At 47.3% G+C, this 16,299-nt stretch overlaps 1 protein-coding gene across 2 annotated transcripts in view; it reads right to left on the reverse strand.

Annotated features, from left to right (window-relative positions):
* STAM (signal transducing adaptor molecule) overlaps window positions 1–15,920 on the reverse strand; it is a 54,820-nt gene extending 38,900 nt beyond the window's left edge. The window contains exon 1 of one of the 2 annotated variants that reach the window (XM_083189336.1): window positions 15,452–15,917. In XM_083189336.1, the coding sequence (XP_083045462.1) occupies window positions 15,452–15,491 (40 nt within the window). In that variant the 5' untranslated portion in view covers window positions 15,492–15,917. Of the gene's footprint in view, window positions 1–15,451 lie in introns of both variants that reach the window. The other variant, XM_083189337.1, reaches the window with a different exon arrangement.
* Window positions 15,921–16,299: the final 379 nt, after the last annotated feature.

A 16,299-nucleotide genomic window follows, 5' to 3' on the forward strand; every position in this document is an offset into this window, starting at 1 on the left:
CCCATCTGTCATGCTTGTGTGCACTACAGATGATTCAACTGAGTGAAGATGATGTATTAGTTTAAATCAGATGACTCAATAGGTTCCCTTAACACAGTTACACAGTACGGCTTAAGGAAAGAAAAAACGAAACTACAGCTTCAACGAGTCCAACCTTTTATACACTGCACAAACAACAAAGCCGTCTCATGTTTCCCCGTTTATACTAATGGACTTTTGCATTGATGCGTGCTGAAGACACTTGAAATGGAAAAAACCCATCCAAACAATATATATTATTACTCCTTGGTGTGCTAAAAGATGTCATAACAGAACGTGAAAGCAGTAAGATATAAGTGCATATAATATTTATGTAGGTCTGTACTTTACCATTCATAGCTCTACCTGTGCGTTAAAGCGGCAACCATTTACCCGGCAAAACCAGGTTGTTGCAGAATTGACTGCAAGTCCGTTTGTGGTGCACATATTAGGGGGGTTATTCAATATGTGCCAATATTTCCTGACAGGATTTAAAGGGTGTTAGAGCCAACATTTTTTAAGTCGGATATGTTGTCAGAAACGCTTTCAGATTGTTGAATTCACGGCTTTTCCACACTCGACAACAGGAACATTGAATTACCAATGTCGAATCAGCCCGGAATTCAGACTTTCGGGACATTTTGAGAGTCGAAATCTCTGACTGAATACCCCCCCTAAAGGTGCGTACACACGGGGCGATATATCGCTGAGTAATATATTGCTCAGTGTCCTGTTTTCATCAGTGACGAGAGATGGTCGCCGATGGAAATGACGCACAGCCAGGATAAGCAGCAGGGGAAGTCGGTGGTCCATTATGTGGCTGAAAACGGGAGCGTGCACCCGGCGATTTATCGCCAGTGCATACTCCAATCACTGGCAATATGGTTGCTTAGCGACCATATTGCCAGCGATTTTTGCCCATGTGTACACAGCATCAGAGTTCGATCCATCACCCTGCATCTTTCAAAACCCATGCAGTTCCTCTTTCCTGCCTGGGGTGTCGCTGTCTGCTTTGGTGCTTCTTGTACCGTTTGTCTGTATTTAGACACATTCCACAATGTAATACCACAGCAGACAGCGACACCCCATGGAGGAATGAGAAACTGCATGGGTTTTGAAAGGTGCTGATACACTATGTATTGCACGGTTTCGCACCATGCATGCTCAAGAACCTATTGCAAGCAGAGTCAATCAGAAGCACGAATCCACATGTTTTCCCTGGATCAGGGCCTAATAGGAGCGGTGCACGTGCACAGAAGCGTGTCTGAGAATATATTTATTCTAGAATTACAGATTCGGGTCCCTGGAAACAGAGTCGCGCTCCTCTCTGCAGAGACTCCTCAGCAGTAAAGGAGTTAATGGACTCCAACATGAAAAAGCCTAGCTCTTCCGTTTAACCGAAGGATGCAATGAAATGATTAAGAAGCTGAACTGTGTTAGAACTATAAAGGTATGTGAAGCCCTGCTGGGAGAGATTATATTACAGCTTCACAGGAACAACATGCCTTGATATTGTCAATATGAAACGCAGGAGGTAAGTCACAGCGATCTAGGCCGCATTCAGAGGCGTAACTATAGCACCGCAGCCCCTGCGGCCGCGGGGGGGAGCTGTGCATGTGTGGGCGCCGGGGGGCTGTGGTGCTATAGTAAGCCCCCTCCCGTCCGCCCATCTGCCGCCCGCAGCCTTACCTGACTTCACTGGTCCCGTCCCGGCTCCCTTGCTGGCTTCATTCTTCTGCTAGTGAGACGGACCACAATAAAATGTCCGCCCCATATAGCAGACAGTTCTCTGAAACTGTCTGCTGTATGGGGGCGGACATTTTGTGTTGGTCCATCTCACTAGCAGAAGAATGAAGCCAGCAAGGGAGCCGGGACGGGACCAGCAAGACAGGTAAGGCTGCGGGCGGGGGGCGCCCAATTCATAGTTACGCCACTGGCCGCATTGCGAGCAGATTTAAAACCACTAAAGGAAAAATACAGCGGTTGTCAAAGCAACCAGTCACATTCTGGGCCAGATGCACTAAGCTTCAAAAGTGATGAAATGGAAACAACCAGCCAATCAGCTCCTGCCTGACATTTTTCAAACACAGTTTGTGACAGGGGAGGTTGGAGCCGATCGGCTGGCTGTTTAGCATTCTCCATTTAATCACTTTTGGAGCTTAGTGTACCTGGCCCTCTAGCAGTAACGTAGTACATCTCTACAAAATGATAGCTTGATTTTTATTGGTTGCTGCGGGCAACGCCTTTACATTTCCTTTTTAAAAAATAAACTAACCCCATTAGCCTGTCAATCAGGAGAAAATTCGGTACTTGTGTAGTTTGGCGGCGCCCATCGCATCGCATACCATAAGGCATACGATAGTATGCGATGCAACGCGATATCGCGCGATATTGTACAATGCCATACAATTTTAAAATTGTATGACATTGTATATGGCATACAATGCGATGCGATTAAACATTGTATAAGCACCCTAATGGGTGCTTACAATGTTAAATGCACCCCCACGACACACCCCCCCCCCCCCCCACTATAAACGTGAACCCGAAGCGCAGCGAGCCGGCGAGGGGCGGCGGTACGCGTCCTCAGACCTTTTCATAGAAAGTGTGGCGAGCGCAGCGAGCCCCGCGAGGGGACGCGGATACCTGTGAAGGCCGCGAGGGGAGTCCGATACCTGTGAAGGTATCCGCGTGCGCTCGCCACGCTTCGGGCTCGGTGGCTCGCTGCGCTAGCCACACTTTCAATTCTCAACTCCACGCCGAAGTGGATAGTGGGGGTATGAAAAGGTCGGAGGACGCATACCGCCGCCCCTCGCGTTCACGTTTATAGTGGGGGGGTGGCGTGGGGGTGCATTTAACATTGTAAGCACCCATTAGGGTGCTTAAAAGCACCCTTTAGGGTGCTTATACAATCTTTCATCGCATAGGGGGCAAAAATCGCGTTGCATCGCATGCCATCGGGTGCATGGCATGCGATGCGATTAAAACATCGCGCGATGGAGATCGGGGGCGCCGCCAAAATACACAAGTACCGAAAATTCAGCTGAGCTTGTGTGCAAACAGATCTGTGTTTAGGCTGGTTCCACACATGCATTCAGAATGTGGTGTGTAATCACCTTAAAAATATAACTCAGTGCTGCCCTCTGGCACAGTGGTCAGCATTGCTATCTCACAACGCTAGGGTCATGGGTTGATTCCAGCCAGGGTGATATCTATGCAGGGATTGTATGAGTGTCATCCCATAGTTCAAAAACATACTGACTTATGGCAAAAACAAAAATGACCCTAGTGTACATGCAGAAGGGAATTTAGATTGTCAGCTTTGATGGAGCAGGGATTTAAAGGGTAAATGCCCAAATTGACCTTCTGCAGGAATGAAAGCCCTTTACTGTACAAAGAATTACCACTATTAAATACCAACCATTGTGGTATGTGCACTGTACTGCGCATTTATCAGACACTCAGCGTAGAAGAGTGTTCTCCGTGATCATTACACCAGGCTCAGCATATAGAAATGAATCACAGTATAGCACACTGTATATGTTATTTGAAGTAGGTTTTTCTATAAGGGTCCTATAAGCAAATATCCTGATCCTCCTATCTACAGATGGGAGGCAGACATGGCCACGTTACCTGGATATGGTATATTCATTTACACAGAATTACACTGAATCAAGTGCCTGCTATGAATAACATTACATAAAAACAGGCTGCTCTTACTTACACGTCTCACCTGCTTGTAGTAATAAGGTCAACAGTCACAATGTTGACACCACTATGTCAGCAGTTATGTCACTATTGTACATATGTCAACTGTCTCCATCAGGACAGAGACAGTACTTGTAATAATGTTGATTTAGAATATACTTGTATTTTTATTTTTTCTTACATAGGGTTTCTCTGTTAAATTTCTTAAAGTTGTAGAATTAAAAAGCTAAATTAACAGCAAAAATTCTATAGCTAAAAGCAATGCAAACCCCAATGGGAAGCAATTTAAGCAGAGAACCCTTACATCAGGGGTAGGGAACCTCAGGCCCTGGGGCCGTATGCAGCCCCCGTAGCCGGTCTGAGTGGCCCTCCAACCCACCAGGCGGCTTTGCCGGGAGTCAAGTACAGGTTCATTCTCACGAGAGATCGGTAGTAATCGCAAGATTCCTCTTAATCAACAGCAACTGGAGACTCTCAGTCCTATTCAGTGGCAGCCGCCGGAGTGTGGGATGGCTGCAGCAGGACAATTTGTAAGAGACATTTTTACATTTTACATCTTTGCTGACGAACCGCCAGCAACATGGCGCTCCATCTGACTGAGACGCGCGTGCGTCCTCCACGCACGCGCGTCTCAGTATCCGGGCGGCAGGGCGGACGCAATACTGTCCGCCTCCCGCTCGATAGTGCTGGGGGGGACCCGAGGAGGCTGCGGGGGGGTGCGGTCGCCCGGTGTGGGCACCGGGCGACCGAGGGCAGCACTGTCGGAAGAGGACGTGCGCGCGCGTCCCCTTCCGGCATACAGATGGCGGGGATGCAGGTGATGGCTACGCCATCGCCATCACCTGCAAAGATGAATCCCGATACATCTGTATGGCCCGAAGGATTTTTTCCCCATACAAAACGGCCCTTGGCACAAAAAAGGTTCCCCACCCCTGCCTTACATAGTAGCATGCCATGGTTGTAGTAAGAATCTAATATTCTAAAACAAACATTCGTTTATATTTTGTAATGCTGCAAATCATATAAGAAAAATTAGAAGGTGTGGACACCACGGACCTAGAACTTATTATAGACAAAGTATCTTCTACAAGTTACTAAAGCCAGTAAATACATCCAAACAGCCACTTACTGAATAAAGGGATACATTACGTTATGTAATTATACGTTGTTATTATACGTTATAAATTAGTAGGTCATTCCCCGTCCAATACTTGTCAATTGCTAACATCTCCGCTAGGTTCTGTGAGGTTGTATTAGATGAACCACCATTCAGTCCAGGAGAACCAATATTAGTCTGCGACTGTTGTGGACATTGTTGGCTGAACCAATGTTGACATGTCAACATCTGAAGAATACATACATTTTGCATGGATGGGGGGGGGGGGGGGGGGTAGTGGAGAGTTAGGGTGGGCTATGGGAAGGGAGGGTTAAACCGTCACACATGGGGAACCAGGTAAGTCACCCCGAGACCACCAGGAATTTTTTAATTATGTTGGCAAGTCAACAGTGAACTTTATATCGAACAAGACGACAGCTTACAGAACCAAATAGTGCTAAATTAAACAACCAATTGACTGAGCCTTAACATATGTCCCAACGGGTGAAAATGGGTTTTAAGCATTAGCAATTAGCTCAGTGTGTATTAATGTAGTAATCCTTCAGTACTAATCTGCTTGATTACTGTTTTTTTTATATAAAGCACATTTTATTTTATGCCATATAATGGTTATGAAACAAATCATTATTAAGGTGCCCATACACGGTGCGAAGGTGCTGTGTGATGCGAGCTCCCGCGTGCATCCCATCACACAGCACATAGGGGCAGATGTATTAAGCCTGGCGAAGAGATAAAGTGGAAGGAGATAACGCACCAGCCAATCAACTTCCTAACTGTCATATTTCAAACACAGCTGATTGGCTGGTCCATTATCTCCTTCCACTTTATCTCTTCGCCAGGCTTAATACATCTGCCCCAAAGTCTGTGCAGCCTGTCCCGATCGCACCGCATGCAAACCGCATTCAATTTGATCAAATGCGATGCGATCTAGTACAAAACGCACGGAAATATTGTACGGACTGTACGTGCACAATACTGGGACAGGATCTCATCACAGATATGAATACACGCGAGGCAAGTTCTATGAAGCAACCATAGAGACAGATATGGCAATGGGAGTGGAAGCTGGCAGCCCTCTAGATATACAGTAAAGGATTTATTTAGCGAAAAATGTGGAAAGACCATTTTTTTTTTTTTAAGTTTCCGTTTCCAGGATCTGTCTATGGGAACAAATTCATTTGATTTTAAATAATACTTGTGGGAAATCAATTTTCATTTAGTGCTTTTTCAGGAAGCAATCCAGTTTTTCAAGAACAAATTAATAGCGCTAAGCGGCAGATTGATGTAGCTACTTTTCCCAAGTTCTAGACTTAATCACATCCATACCCAGATAAAAGCACATCAAACTATTCATAGACTAAACGTCTTAATTACTCTTTCCTAATGTCACTAATTAAATGGTCTTAAATGGTTTCGCCACTGAATAACCCCACTGCATTGCCCTCCTTCCTGGTATAGTAGGTAGGCACACAATGCCCCCAATATGGGGAGCATAACTAGGACATTTAAAAATGGCTTCCAGATTTACATAAAATGTGTAATGCTACATACATGATCTGCTGGTTTTTATACTGGACTTCAGTCTATTGCAGAAAAATAAACAGCAGATGTCGATCGAATACTATGGGCATTAGGGATAACGCTGCATGTCGTATAGAAGTTTACAAATCCGTCTGACCTGGTGGGTTGCAGTCCCCCCTAAGCCGCAGCTATTTGTGGTGTCAGACCCATTTTCTGGGCGTACTAAGGTCAGTGGCTGCATCCTTCACTGGCCCCAGCTGCGTGATTTCACCGTCCAGTCAGAGGGTTACTCAAATGACCAACATTCATGCAGATTGAACTAATGCTGCAGCAGTGGATCAAAGAAGACACAGTGCACCTTCTGTACCATTGGCATATTACTGCACAGTCACTGCTTTCAAAGACACAATTGACTGTGCAAATCCATCATACTCTGAAATTGGGCCCTCTGTCTATCGAGACTTCTTTCTTCCAGGAAAAAGGATTTTCTGTAACATGGTATTATCTTGAAATGCTGAAATGCTCTGCAATTAGCCCGCAGCATGAATTTTTCACAGATTAAACATGCAGGTGGGGGGGGGGGGGTCTCACAGTGGGCCTTATTTTGGTTCATTCTTTCTGACAAAATCCTTCTTAGATGGGCAAAACCATGTGCACTGCAGGTGGGGCAGGTGTTACTTGTGCAGAGAGAATTAGATTTGGGTGGGGTTTTACTTCAAAGTGAGATCTATATTGCAGTGTAAAAAAAAAGCAGTCAGTATTTTCCCTGCACAGAAACAAAATTACTCACCCAAATCTAATTCTCTCTGCACATGTTACATCTGCCCCCCTGCTGTGCACATGGTTTTGTCCATCTAAGAAGGATTTTGTCAGAAAGAATGAACCAAAATAAGGCCCAGTGAGAGCTTTGCAATAATGCCCTGAAGGCAGAAGAGAGAAGACTTTTCAAAGGCAAACATCACATTGCCACAGGGAATCACAGCGCCTAGTGTTCATGCTAGGCTGTTCTAGTGCCCTTCCTGATTTCTAAAGGGCAAAATGCACCCTACCCATTTAGCAGCGCCCTGCTAAAACATCCTGCCCGTGACGTCGCCCTGATCTTAGCAGCATTACTAGCACCCGAAGGTAACTCATTTTATTATTTATTAACAGTTTCTTGTATAGCGAAGCCTATTCTGTAGCACTTTACAATTGAAACAATACGGACAGAACAAAACTGGGACAGTTCCATACAGACATAGGGGGATATCCTATTAGTAGCTGGTAATGGGTTTGCACTGATCAGTGTGCCTCAGGATCCCAAAGTTTAAACCGCATTAAGCAGCCCGCAGATCCACGATAACACATGGGTCCAGGGACTTATCGGGGATCCCATGCGTTGTCACTCGGAAAGTGGACGCTTCATGTCTGAAAAAAGGGACAGTAATCGGATAGAACGATTTGGATTATCATCAAATCTGGCTATCCGAAGCAAGAGGCTGCCCCCCGACCAAAGGGGGCCACCAGAAACCAGGGGTGGGCCCCAACCAGAGGGGCCGCCAAAAGCAAGAGGGGGCCTCCAATGTTTAAATAAACTAAATAGAATATGCAGGGTCCTGGTCCCTCAATGTCTTACTATGAACATTTGAAATACAAATGTAGATAATATATAGATGATGCCTTGATGGAGACTGTGTGGGGTCGAAGTATCACCATGCGTTAGGAGCCTGGGCCTAGGTAGGATGGAGTGTGGAGTTCCACAGAAACCAGTAGCAGGTGCAGAACTACAAATGGAAAAAAAGAGAGAGGCTGCTCTAGTGGCGAAACGCGTTAGTTACAGCCTCTCACTCTTGCCAGATTGGATCACTACTAACATCCAGTCCATCTCTGCCTAAAATTGGGAACTTCTACCTCGAATCCCCCTCCAGGAACGTCCACAGTACACTGAACTCCAGGTGAGCCACGCCATCTCCTGCCACCTGTATGAGAACAGTGTCCCCTCACCAAGACATTGGCCGTCTCCATTTACCAGCGACCGGGGTTACCTGCAGTGTTTACCTCCAGGTGAGCAAAATACCATCTCAGCCACCTTTTAGAGGGTCCTGCCACCCCTTCAAATCAAGTCCAGATTGGAGATCATATGCCCATCCTCCTCCAGTGCATAAAATCTTTTTAGTGACTTTCCACTACAAACAGGAGGTGCCCAAATTGGGTATTGAGCCAAAAAGATCTTTCCCAAACTGACAGAGGGACTCCTGAGGGATATAATACGGACATTTCTCCATCGATTCCTCCAGCGGCATTAACAACCAATCCGTAATAATAGAGAGGACCGGTGGACTGCCCCCAATACAATCCCTTGATTCCCGTTTCCCCAATACAGCAGAAATACTAATGGTTAAGTGCACTTTCCATTCGGACTGATATCCAATTGGGCATTGGCCCCTACAGATTCCGATCCAATCAAAGAGTGAGACCTTCTTTTTATTATATTCTTTTTATTACATTTTATTGTGTCATGTTATTATGTGTAATTGTATGTAAATGTTTATTTTAATCTGCTATATAAAGTATTTTTTCACCTTAAACTGGTCAATCTGTTCACTGTAAACCCAGCGCTGCTTTCTCGACGCAGAACTACAAATATTTGGGATGCAGTGAAACTTCATAATATATGGTGTCTCATCACTGATGGTGATGGTGGGGACTGGGTGGTGTATTAATAAATGTCCCATGAGGACAGAGTTTGAGAACAATGGTGTAGAGAAGGGATAGGTAGCCACCTACCATCTTCTACACCAGTGGTAGACAGCCTGTGGTACTTCAGATGCTGTGGAACTACACATTACACACATAATGCCTAGTAATGTGTAATAGGCACTACGGTGTGTGGTGTAATATGTAAGAAGCATTAGTGCGTGACAAAGTGCAATGTGTGAAATCCTGGTGCAGTGTGGAATTCTTTTTAGAAATGATTTTTGTTTCTAATGTAAAATGTGCTCTGCTCCTGGTCAGCACCCTGTCCCCCCCAAAAAACCTTGAGTGAACACTAGATACCCCACATAGAGGCAGGAATACCCTGCTTAGTGTTCCCTCCAGCATCGCAGGAAGGCAGGGTGCTGAAGGACAAGGGGCACTTTTAATGCGGCGGGGCCCACCCACTGATGTCACAAGTGTGGGCAGGCCCATCCAACGACCTCATAAATGTGAGCGGACACACCCGCCGATGTCACCAGTGTTGGCGGGTGTGCGTCCGCCGAAGTCTGCAATGGGGGCGTGCCCAGCACCTACGGGGACGAAAGGGCAGGGTTATTTTAGCAGGGTCCTGCAAAATGGGCAGGGCGCATTTTGCCCTTAAAAAAAAAAAAAAAAAAAATCGGGCAGGGTGAACACTACCTGCTCACAAGCTTGCAATTTAGAAGGAACTATGCATTGATCCACAAGGATAGGTACTACCTATTGCGTAAGGGTCAAGACAGATTGCACAGGTTCTTGGTGGGCTGTATGATGTGGTCACACAGCAATGTTGGCATGAGGTCAGGAGGATGGGAAAGTGAAGAAAGAACATGTAAGGATATTTTTGGAGTGTTCAGATGTAATTAGAGAAGCTTCTGAAGGAATATGCGGGTGGTTCTGGTATCTGATAACCTGCCTGAAGAGAGGAGTTTCCAGGGAATGCTTGTAGGATTGAAAACTAGAGGAGAGTCTTGTGCATGGTAGGGCATTCCACAGATTAGGTGCAGCCCAAAGTAAGTCTTGCAACAGTGAATCGGACAGAGCATGGGAATGAGAGCGTAGCGGCAGGTTGGGAGATATTTTGAGATAAAGCTACGAACCACACTACCCCAACATACAGCTTTTATGTGCAACTAAATGTATTTTATATTGAATGCGGTAGAATACAGGTAACCAGTAGAGAGCAGTCAGAGTGGATCAGACGATGGATGAATGTATGGTAAGGAAGATTATATGCATTCAGAATGGATTGTAGTGGCGAGAGTCTGTTTATGGTAAGAACAGTAAGGAGACACTTGCATTAATCAATGCAGAAGATAATGAGAGTATTGATTAGAGTTTTTGCAGTGTAAGTTATGTGCGTATTTCATGCGATTTGGGCTCAATTTCACCCTATTCTAGCGGATTAAACCGAGAAATCAGGTGAAATCTGCCCAAATAGCATGTGTTTGACATCCGATCCGATGTCCTGTGCACACTGGATCGGAGACGAAGATCATACCTGCTGCATTTAAGATTTCTGGGTGGCAGGGAATGGGGATTGCATGTGATATATCACAAGCAGAATGGCCAGACTCAAGTGGGACTGGATGGATGCGACCGAACGGAGAAGTCGCACAGCCTTTAGATGTTACAGTATGATAGAATGTGAGAAACAAAGGACAGCAATAAGGCCTGCCTTTACTATAGAACAAACACTTAACTAATGTAAAACCAAACAGCTGGTGCAATCTTCCAGGACAAGATCAGGCCGCAAGGGTGCAAAGCTTGGATCTTTTGCAACAGTAAAGCCCCGTACACACGGGGGAGATATATTGCTCAGTTTCTCCTTTTCATCAGCAACCAGAGATGGTCGCTGATGAAAGGGAACCTCTGCCAGGGGAGCAGCAGAGGTAATCAGCTGGTCGCAGGAGCAAGCTCCTGCAACCAGCGATCATAAGGGGGCTAAAAACAGGAGCACGCACCCGGCGATTTATCGCTGGTGCGCACTCCAATCGCTGGCAATATGGTCGCCAGTGACCATATTTCCAGCGATTTTAGCCCATATCGCCCCCGTGTCTACACAGCTTAACTAACCCACTTATGGAAGAGCACAGCCTATATATTCACTAGGAACCAGTGGCATCTGAGAATACAGTGTTCAGTACATCTAGGAACCAGGGATATCATTAAGAGTACAGCTCAGAGTGTGCTGGGGCCCCAGAGGACTAAGAGGACCAGCGGCCTCTACCTGTCGCCCACTGCTGTGTTGTATATTGTGAACATGAGTTGGGGTGGAGGAGAGGGGCCCAAATTATAATTTTGTACCTGGGCCCACAACCCGCAAGTTCCACCATGGTACAGCTAATGCATTCATTACGAACCGAGACACCCCCAAGAGTACAGCAAATTCATCACAAAGTATACTGCCTATATATACTCTAGGAATCAGTGACATCACAGAGAACAGCCTATCAATTCACTCGAAACCAGTGTTCAGCCCAATGAAAAGCTTATCCTAGGTGTAACAGATAGACAGTTATTGGAAAACAATTAGCATTCCAGTTGTCCGTCACCCTGTAACATCATACCATCTGGAACGCTATACCTTGCCATCCCTATCACAGCAGGGGCCCTTATGTGCTTATTGGCCCTGTATTATCAATTCCAGCTACACAATAGCACGATCATTCTCCTGGTGCTGTTCTCCCCCATTCACTGAACGCTATGCTTCCTTCATCATTGCCTAGGACTGATTCTAAATACAGATTTCTCTAACAATCGCAGTACTGACTTATTTACGGACTTCCTTTGTGTCTGCTAGAGACACTGGACTCTTGTGTATGCAGGAGAACAAGCCATCCCCTAAACCTCACAATGACTGGCCCTGCTTAGAGCCCCCCCAGTAATAGTAACCATGACACAGACTCTAGACTCACGGTTACATAATCACTGCTGGTAGGCATACAGTACAATGCAAGTAAGAAGAGGCTGTTATCCCAGAAGTCGCACATAAAAACTAATGCCGGGTACACACTACACAGTTCGCCACACCGACAATATTGGCGGTGCTTCCAGGCAAACAATCTAGGGGTGATTCTGGTTGGCTCACTTAGCAGCGTAAATTTGCTGCTTGGCGAGCATGTAATGCCGCCCACCATGCGAGTGAACAACCGCCGTCCGAACATCCCTGCTGCTTTATGGATGTTTTGCATAAACATCTATTCGGAGGGGAGAGTATGGGGGCAAATGACATCAGCCGCCTATCCCCCAGCAGAGCTGCCTGCCTGTGTTCGCATGGGGACGCCCAGCGGTTTCCTGCGCGCACCCAATAAAGTTAGGCATCTCTATCCCACCCCTCCCTGTGCGGACACCTCGGGGACTGTGCAAGTCGCCAGAGGCGTCCGCACAGCAGCCCTGCATATGCGCATCTATGAACATGTGTATGCACCAAGATCGGTCCCCAGTGCAAATACGCCAGGGACCGATCAGATTAGAATCGGGCCCTTAGTGCATACATGCTAAACGATACCATTCAGTGACGACACATGACCCCCCCCCCCCCACTGAACATGCAGACGTTGACGACGTAGACAGATTTGACTACATGTTCAGACGGGATTGGTATGAAATCCCGGCAGTCGGAATCCTGGCATTCAAAATCCTGACAAGGGGGGCGTGGACCCCCCCTTGCGGGCTCGCTGCGCACACGCGCGACATAAGCTTAATAATAGTTAACGTGTATATCTTTTTTAGGATTCAGTCTGAATTCCCGGTCAAAATACCGACAGCTATTGACAGATGGTCAAAATACCGACATTTAAAATTCCGACATATAGAATGTAGACAGGTGAAAAGTCAACATGACTTTCGGTCGACAGGTCAACATGGGTTTTTCACAGTTTTTTTACCCGAATGTCAACACAGTCGAAATGGACACAGTTGGAAGTCAACCGCAGCCGCTCGCAATGCTTCGGGCAAGGTGCCTCGCTGCGCTCGGCACACTATTTTATTCTCCCACCAGGCCCTAGTGCAGGGCTGGGCAATTGCGGCCCTCCAGATGTTGATGAACTACACATCCCAGGATGCTTTGCATTAGTTTTGCTATGTGGCCATGCTGAAACTGATGCAAGGCATGCTGGGATGCGTAGTTCATCAGCATCTGGAGGGCCGAAATTGCCCAGCCCTGCCCTAGTGGATGGTAGGGCATGAAATACCGCCTGTCGGGTCAATAAACAGTGAAAAAACCCATGTCGACCGAAGGTCATGTTGACTTTTTCACCTGTCTACATTCTATATGTCGGTATTTTGACCTTGTCGGGATTTTAAATGTCGGTATTTTGACAATCTGTCAATAGCGATCAGTATTTTGACTTCATCCCCTTTTTTAGGGGTTCGAGGGTAAGGTGATGTTTCTTTACATACATGTAGGGTGTTCCTACCTTACCTATTTTCCATGCACTGATTCAGTTTAATTATATATGAGCTGCTACATGTTGGTTGCTTGTAACTTATGTACATGCAAGCTACTGCCACCTTACCTACACCTGGGTTGCTCCTACCTTACCTACCTGCAAGGTGCTGCCACCTTACCTACACAACATGCAACGTTCTGCCACCTTACCTACACCTGGGTTGCTCCTACCTTACCTACCTGCAAGGTGCTGCCACCTTACCTACACAACATGCTGCCACCTTACCTACACAACATGCAACGTGCTGCCACCTTACCTAGACAACATGTAACGTGCTGCCACCTTACCTACACCTGGGGTGCTCCTACCTTACCTACCTGCAAGGTGCTGCCACCTTACCTACACAACATGCTGCCACATTACCTACGCCTAGGGTGCTTCTACCTGCAAGGTGCTGCCACCCTACCTACACAACATGCTGCCACCTTACCTACACAACATGCAATGTGCTGCCACATTACCAATACCTGGGGTGCTCCTACCTTACCTACCTGCAAGGTGCTGCCACCTTAACTACACAATATGTGAGGTGTGGTCACCTAAGCTGTATGCCGGGTGCTCCTACCTTACCTAACTGCAAGGTGCTGCCACCTTACCTACACAACATTCAATGTACTGCCACATTACCTACACAACATGCAATGTGCTGCCACATACTGTACCTTACTTACACAACATGCAATGTACTGCCACATTACCTACACAACATGCAATGTGCTGCCACCTACTGTACCTTACCTACACAACATGCAATGTGCTGCCACCTACTGTACCTTACCTACACAACATGCAATGTGCTACCACCTACTGTACCTTACCTACACAATACATGAGGTGCAGTCACTTGAGCTGTATGCGAGATGCTTCTACCCTGCCTATGTGGTGCTCCTACCTTACCCACCTGTGCAGTGCTGCCACACTACCTACACAACATGCAATGTGCTGCCACCTGCTGTACCTTACCTACACAACATGCAATATGCTACCACCTACTGTACCTTACCTACACAACATGCAATGTGCTGCCACCTACTGTACCTTTCCTACACAACATGCAATGTGCTACCACCTGCTGTACCTTACCTACACAACATGCAATGTGCTACCACCTACTGTACCTTACCTACACAACATGCAATGTGCTACCACCTACTGTACCTTACCTACACAACATGCAATGTGCTACCACCTACTGCACCTTACCTACACAACATGCTGTACATTACCTACACAATATATGTGGTGCAGTCACCTGAGCTGTATGCGGGATTCTCCTACCCTGCCTACCTTACCCACCTGTGCAGTGCTGCCACCCTACTTACACAACATGCAGGGTACTACCTTACTCACTCGCTGGATGCTGCCACCTCACCTGCATGCAGGGTGCTCCTACCTTACCTACTATATGAGTGGTGTTGCCACCTTATCTGCATCAGGGTTGCTCCTACCTTACCTGTGGGGTGCTGCCACCTTACCTACACAACATGCAGAGTGCTCCTACCTTACCTATTACGTGTAAGGTGCTGCCATCTTATCCAATGGGGGTGCTGCTGCCTTACCTACATGTTGGCTTCTGCCACCTTACCTACACGCATAATTCTACCACCTTACCTACTACACACGGGGTGCTGCCACCTTACCTAATACATGCAGGGTGCTGCCACCTTACCTAATACACGCGGGGAGTTGCCACCTTACCTACACCCAGGGGTGCTGCCACCTTACCTACACCCAGGGGTGCTGCCACCTTACCTACACCCAGGGGTGCTGCCACCTTACCTACACCAAGGGGTGCTGCCACCTTACCTAATACACACGGGGTGCTGCCACCTTATCTAATACACACGGGGTGCTGCCACCTTACCTACACCCAGGAGTGCTGCCACCTTACCTACACCAAGGGGTGCTGCCACCTTACCTACATCAGGATCAAAGAGGTTGGAAGTGAAGAGAGGCATGTCTGCGGCCCCGGTGTAGCAGCTGTGTGCACTGCACGGCCCCTAGGAGTCAGAGTGGGGATCCCTCGTTGTCCCTAGGACACCGCTGCTCCTCTCTCCCCTCCTAGCAGAGCAGCAGCATCAGACCTCCGGAGACAGGGAGCTACAGCCTGGGCCACGGAGCACGCTGGGAACGGCAGCCGCCCGCTACATGGCCTGTCCTGTGCACGATGCGGCGGCTACAGCAGCAGGGGTGCGGGCCGGGAGCAGCCTGGTAACAATGTGATAACAGTGCGGGAGACAAAGGCAGCGGCGGCAGCTACTTGTCATTGGATCTCCCGGCGGCTGCTGTTTCGCCTGCTGCTGAGAATGGAATTTGGTGACGCTCCCTGCCTGAGCCTCGTTGGGCTCTGCACATGCTCACTGGGGAGGGTGGGGGCAGCAGCCTTCGGGGGCAAAGCGTTACCCCTGCAACGCGCATGCGCGGGATCAGCTGTGTGCTGGCTTCCCCTTCACAAGAGGAATATCCAGGTGAAGGAGACTGTATTATTATTACGCACATTCCATGTGATTTGTGCATAGGTCACCTGTGCTGTTACTTATTTCCAGGGACATCCCCTTTGTTTTCCCTGGTTTTTAATATTGACAATCTGCCCAATATAACTTCCCTTGGTGTGGCTGGAAAATACACCCATAAGTTACTGGCTGCAGGGGAACTACTAGTCTTGGCCATGCAATGCTGGGACTTGTAGTCACACAATAGAGCTGGGGAGTCAGTCACGGCTTGCTTCTGTCTGCTGAATAGGGACCATGCCAGGGTGTGCCCATA

The sequence above is a fragment of the Crinia signifera genome, chromosome 5 (genome assembly GCF_055691185.1).
Source record: "Crinia signifera chromosome 5, ASM5569118v1, whole genome shotgun sequence".
Classification (NCBI taxonomy): domain Eukaryota; kingdom Metazoa; phylum Chordata; class Amphibia; order Anura; family Myobatrachidae; genus Crinia; species Crinia signifera.